Below are 6,804 nucleotides of genomic sequence, written 5' to 3' on the forward strand. Positions count from 1 at the left end.
CCACCTGTGTCGTCCTTTAAAACGTCTCGTGTCTATCCATACTTTCACCAGAACTATGGATGAGAATATCATCTTATTACATGTTTTTACACCCGTTGGTTGTACCATCTTTTTTATTTAACTTAAGTATGCGGTCAGCTAAAAACGAAGTTTTGCCAGAACATTTATGAAAAAAAGTTATGGATGCGTGTGAACCATGTATAAGTGAATTGCTTGCTACTGCAAAGTCTAATAAGCTCTAACTTTCGTATAAATTATGGATGCGTGTTTTAATTCCAGGCTCTCCAACATTAACACTATATCAGCAGCTGGTGATAATACGTACATGAAATCATAGCACACTGTATAAAAATAAAACAAAACAAACCATAATCCAGCTTCCCCAACACAATCATGATTCATGTCCATATTCTTTATAAAACTTTGGGATACTACTCTATTTGTATTAGAACTAAACCCAACGAAATTGTTTATCTTACCGTGAGAAACAGATCAATGTATTTCTATGGGAAAAAAACCCAACCTTTACCACAAACAGAAACATATGTAGGCTACACATTCCCTTGTCCTTTATTTTTGTTTTGATTTGTCGGCAAACACTTCTGTATAACATATAGGGCAAGCCTGAAACAATAAACCCAGCATACAAAAATAAGAATATGTATTTCAGCAGATATGAAAATAAGCATTACAAGCACTTAACGAGTTTATGATAAATAGGTGTTATCTTGCCTTATTAATGCTAAGCCATTTGTTTCCACAAGTAGCATGATAAACATGTTTACAAGGCAAAGTGATCCTCTTGTTGCCTCTTTTATATTCCATCTGGCAAATCACACATCTAAACAAGAGGATAAGTCGGATCAGCACATTATAGCAAAGACAATGCAAGACCCAAGTAATTTCCCTTCCATAAATAACAAAACAATGGATGAAAGGACTCAAGTTCTGATTCTAAAATGCACAAAGACATATACCCGAGTTCTTATGCGAAATACTCATCTGGACCATTTTGAATTCCAGATTATACTATATTTAGATTATAGAAAAGACAAGAGACACATAATCATAAGCATTATCTATTCGATGGCAATGCTACACATTTTTGTTTTCATTCACAGATTATGAAAGAGGATAAAAATAGATTGTAGGACTAAAATTGATGGTAAAGTTGGATTCATGGATCAAGTGATGCCATAATGCTCTATCTTATCTCATACCCAAACCAGTAAAATTAACCAAGTATGCTTTCTTAATTCACAAGAATTTACCCGCCTTTAGCAAAGAAAAAATGTCATTTTTTTGACAAAAATTAACCCAGAGAATGAGCCTAATAGCAGCAATACACAATGCCTCAAGATCAAATTTGGACTAAGAAGAAAACAGAAAAGTTTGATAACAGTTAGCCAACCTATAACTATAAGTAGAGTTGACAAAGAGGACAAGGATTTTGAATACTAGACACATGAATTATAAAATAAATCTAATAGGTGAATATGGAAGAAACAAAACAATGCGGTAAAAACCCAAATATTACCTCTCATCCCGCGACTTCTTCCTCAAGAAGAACCCACACTTGAACTTTGAAACTGGAAGCATGGAGATCTGTTCTTGGGTGAGACCACGGCTTTGAGTTCCGACAGCCTCGCCTAATTCAAGTAATTCCTGCAATACATGATAATAGGATATTAATGCTGGAAAAAGGTAAAAGAAGTAACTCAAAAATAAGGAGTCTTTACTTCTTTTTTCATTATTGCTATTTTCAGAGATGTTCACATCACTATAATATTTTGAGATCACACTACCACTCGCCACACATTCAGTTCAAAAAGAAATGTCCATATCCATGAGACAGTTTACTAACATAAATGTTTCTTTAATAACTTTTCTTTTCTTGTGAACTAAGTAACAAACTGGTATTAGATTTAGAAGCAACCTTATGGATTTTATCAATTAAATTAAAATAAGTAATGTAACACTATCAAGATCGTGAGGGCATATAATGAACTGTAAGAACTTTATACTATATTAGCTAAACAATAGTTTCCAAGAGTAACTATTGTCATTTAGAACAACACATACAAGTAAAAGGAAGGAGAGTGAAGTATAAGGCAATGAAAGGCATAGAAAAATGACGGAGTTAGCAGAGTATAATCAAACAAACATGAGATTGGGTATTGAATATAGCTAGAAGATTAACTATAATAAAAAAAATATATCAAATATAAAGTAGCTGTACTTTGAGGAACTATAATCAAATAAACATGAGATTGGGTATTGAATATAGCTAGAAGATTAACTATAAAAAAATCAAATATAAAGTAGTTGTACTTTGAGGAAGTACTACATGATGCCTAGAAAGAGGAGTTCAAGAATTTCAATCCAACCTCATAGGTCATGTTGTCTGGATCAATATTGTCTTGCCAAATGACCTGCAGAACATAGAAAAGTGGCTTAGATAATCATTTATTGTGTTTCTCAATGATGATTAGCTAAAGGTAACTTTACAAACTTCTTAGATGTTCAGCATTAACCATTTCACAAAATACCTGAGAATCATTGGAATTACTATGATGTCTTCGAGGGCCTGCAAGAAAAAGATAAAATTGTAAGATTGTGATCAAACATTTTGTGTTCTGTAAAAAAAATTATAAGAAAATCTCATTCAAAGGCTTTGCAAAGGAGGGTTTCGATAGATATCAATGAAGAGGCAATAACAAAATCTACAATCTGTTATCTTTGAGAATAAAAAGAATCCTACAGCCTATTAAAGTCTGATTTAACTGATTCTTCTCTCTCTGTCTCCCAGTCAACAAAGTATTGGCAAGGACCAGCTAAGTACACTTCTTTGTCATGAACCATGAAGCTGAAATCTAAATACTTTGATGGCAGGGTTAGGTGAGCAGCAATGCACTTTCAAGGAACTTAAGCATACCCAGAAATTGCATCTTCGCACCCAAATTTAAGTAAATTGTAATTAAGTATTTACAATGTGTGGGACGTGTCATTTGTTGTTTTAATTATTCTGAGCTAATTAAAGGCCCGGTAATAGTTAAGAAAATTATTTTCAGATGAAATTCAAGAACATACATTCAATAGAATTGTCTTGTGCTTCAGTGTTTCCATCTTCTCCCCATTCAGTGCTGACAGCCAGACTCTGTTCACTGATTGTTGAAGAGTTTTCTGAAGGCCTTCTATAATCATCCACTAGTGGCTCATGATGATTTACCTCATATCCCTGACTGTAGCGATAGTATGAAGTATTCTCAGGTTCTGATAGTCCAAATTTGTAAAAGTTTGAACTTGGAGGATACGGACTCTCCTGCACATATAATTGGAATTTTATGTTTCTACTTAGTAATATATAAATTTTCTAGCATCCATCTACTAATATCAAAAGAATAATATAAAAAGTTCCAGGTAAAATAACAAAACACATACCAGTCTTTCCAACAGATCAACATTAAAATAAAACAAGAAAATACAATCAAAATGAAGCATTATATATACACATGTGTGTGACAAATTTTGCAGGCACCTGAGCATGTGATGCACCGGAAAAAATGAAGTTAACATGTTCGTAGGTGAGGCCTTCAAAATATTCAATAAAGCTTCCTGCTGTATTATAAGGATAGCTGATGTTATTGTAATGGACTTCCATGTGCGGGTTCCAACTCATTTTGAATCTTTTCTGCAGACAAGTAATCTGCAAGGTGAACTCACAACTAAGTACAATTATCAATGCAAAAACAAAGGAAGAACACACACACACACAAAAAAAAAGCCTAAATACAAAAATCAATACATATATCTATAAAAACTATTCTTCAATCTTCACAAATTCACTAAGGTAAATTCATCCAGAAAAGTTGGAGGAAATAACTCTGAAACTATCCGCCTCGAATCATTCAGATTATAGCAAAATGTAAACCTGCAAAAAAAAAATCCACACATATGTTGTGAAGGAAAATGGTGTTAATTCAACCAAGACTATTTTGACTTCTATTAAACTAAATACATGCATTCAGAAACTAATCTAATAAGTACTTCACATCAATAAAATTGAAAAATAACAAAGTAACAAAAAAAAATCATATCAACAAAAACCACTTTTAGCATTTTAACACAATCAACACGCTTATATCTAAATATGTTTCTAACAAGTAAAAAACGTCTGCGAATGCGAAAACGGCCAGGACAAAACGGTTTCAGAGAAGTGAGACATATTAGATCACATAAAAGTTAGAAACGAAATTGAGAGATCTCTTAGGAAGAAACAAGGATATTCTATTTCTGCCGTCAATGCAAATTAAGAAACAAGAGGAAAATCGAAAAAAAAAAAAAGCAAAGCCGTCATTGCATTGCATCTGAATCTACAATTAATTTTATCATACAATATCATACAAAAATTGAAGCAACGCGATGAAAGTGAAATTCTCCTTGTAAGGAATCGTATAAACTACGATCGATTTACAGAAATCACATGAACTACTACATACATCGGGAAATTTACGGATCAAAATCGGTAGTGTGTGAAATGTGAAGGTCAACAATGATAATTGATTTACGAACAGAACAATTGGAATGTGATGAAGAATCATAGAGAGAAAGTGTGTGTGTGGATTCGAAATGTGAAAGGATGGAATTGGAAGAACTAACCTAGCTAGAAGTTCATCGCTTTTGGTTGAAATGAGTGAAAATGGCGAAATGGATTTGCACTCTTGTTCGTTTTGTAACTTATTCTCTCTCTGCTTTTAGGAACTTTGGTGAAGCTGGTTTCACCAACACGCCAAGTCTTTTGGATAGACCATCATCACCTGCATCGCACTTTTTTATCCCAACTGTTGCGGATTTATTTTTCTTCTATTCGTTTTTACCCTGAATAAACAGAGGGGAAAACTCTCATTGACAAGGTCAATGTTTGAGTTGATGGTTATTGTTTATTAATTTATATAATTTTAATAATAGATTTTCTCAAGAATTTATAATATTTTTATTATTTGTTCATCCCAAAATTTTATAATTAAATTATGATGACATTTGTCTAGTTTGATTAGTTTGATGTAAGGTGTGTTTCAATATGTTTTGGAAAGCACGATATTTTGGATTGGGCAAAATTATATCGTATTTTTTAAGAATCGATGTCGGAGATATAATAAGATTCATACATCTCAAATTAACGAGGTATCTTTTAAAGGACAAGGTTGTAAAGGTTTTCACACTCAAAACGAATAATATCTTGTAACAGTAATGGCATAAATATTTTTTTTTATATTAAAACTCGGGTTCGTTAATAGACAAACCAACAAACATTATAGATATTATGAGAGAATTGAAATATGGCATACTTCATACAAAACCTAGAAGCAGTTCTAAGAAAAAGACAAGTGTGTATTCATAAAAGACATTATACATATATTATTCACAAGATAACGCACAACCAAACCAAAAGCAACAACAAATCATCCAACAATCCACTCTCTTGCAAACACCATCAATGGCAATATAGGGATGAGAATCCATAGTTTTTTCCAATTCCAATTACGGATAATTTCTTTAACTTGTATTTGTGCATTTTCGATTATATTTGGTCTCAAGATTGTCCAATCTTCTCGAATGTTCATAAATTAATATATTACTAGAGATAGTGTTGTAATGGGTATTAGACTCATAAGATACCTAAGTCACAATGGAATGTCAATAGACACACAAAAACATGTTATATGACACAAAACTCTTTCGAGGCATTTTGTCAAACGTTAAGAGTGCAAACTTAACTCCTAAAAGACAAAAGCGCATAACATAAAACTCATAAACGAAATTAGACAAATTTGTTAGGAGAAATAATTGATACTGTAAAACATACATGGCGGCATCAGGGGTGGACAAAAGATTGTCAGCATCTGAGGTGTAGGAACAACTACAAGGGAGAGAGGTACATCCATCATTGTTAAGTTTGTGATCATTGTTAAGTTTGAGATGTGCAAAATACCCTTAACAGATTTGTCATTTCTTAGTGGTGGTGACTCTGGTGCCGGTCACAACAACAGAAAGGGACATTTGGCGGCGGTTTGTGGTGGGAGGAGAGAATGTTTAGTATGACACTTAATGATGGTAAAGGCATGACGACGTAGTTGGATGGGGTAATAGTGCTCCCAATTGAGGAGGAGACGGTCATCATAAAGGTGGAGGAAGATGATCATCATAGAATTGAGAGACAACCACCAAATCCTAAAGGATTGGGGGAAATTTTTCTAGAGAGAGGAGGGAACATCTCTCTCTAAAAAGAGCAACCTCATTAAGTAGTGGCGCAAACTTAAACTTAAGGTCAACTGAAACATACCCAATTCATTATAAGGAATTTTAAAGTTTCAAGCATTGACGTGATTTTGATAAGGATGACTTTGCTTATGTATATAATTGAACGAGAGTATATGTGAAAAAAAAGATATGTGTGAATTTTTTTTATCGATCACTATATAGAAGATCAACACTTAAATTAGTAGATATTTTAATAAACGGATGTATAGAAAGAAAGTACACGTGAATGAATCTGACGGATGTTTCTCCATTTAAAGAATCGATAATGAGAGGTTTTACTATGTGAAATACACATCTCAATATTATTGTAAAACAAAATGGTTAAAAGTGAAAAAACATGTTAGAACACCAACATTTTAACCTATGTTATTTATGTTTCACACTTTTGTCTTCTTGATATAGGAGACATTAAATCTTTTAGAAAAAATTAAAATTGGCATGCATAGGAATATGGCATATCTTATGTCTATAAATGTATTTTTT

General features: G+C 32.8%; 1 protein-coding gene across 4 annotated transcripts; it reads right to left on the reverse strand.

The window, feature by feature from the left end:
• Positions 1-227: 227 nt before the first annotated feature.
• Positions 228-4,889, reverse strand: LOC127104296 (E3 ubiquitin-protein ligase BIG BROTHER). Of its 4 annotated transcripts, none has more exons than XM_051041483.1 (9): positions 4,660-4,889; positions 3,806-3,931; positions 3,539-3,706; positions 3,091-3,322; positions 2,550-2,587; positions 2,388-2,432; positions 1,538-1,665; positions 733-841; positions 228-624 (listed from the first exon to the last, which is right to left on the reverse strand). In XM_051041483.1, the coding sequence occupies exons 3-9, from the start codon at positions 3,677-3,679 to the stop codon at positions 571-573; spliced, it is 747 nt and encodes a 248-aa protein (XP_050897440.1). In that variant the 5' UTR covers positions 3,680-3,706; positions 3,806-3,931; positions 4,660-4,889; the 3' UTR covers positions 228-570. The 4 variants fall into 4 exon arrangements, with proteins under 4 accessions (XP_050897440.1, XP_050897442.1, XP_050897443.1 ...); XM_051041485.1 differs by having other exon boundaries at positions 3,883-3,931; positions 4,660-4,888; XM_051041486.1 differs by lacking the exon at positions 3,806-3,931 and having other exon boundaries at positions 4,660-4,888.
• Positions 4,890-6,804: the final 1,915 nt, after the last annotated feature.

This window comes from Lathyrus oleraceus, chromosome 7 (assembly GCF_024323335.1).
Source record: "Lathyrus oleraceus cultivar Zhongwan6 chromosome 7, CAAS_Psat_ZW6_1.0, whole genome shotgun sequence".
Lineage (NCBI taxonomy): Eukaryota > Viridiplantae > Streptophyta > Magnoliopsida > Fabales > Fabaceae > Lathyrus > Lathyrus oleraceus.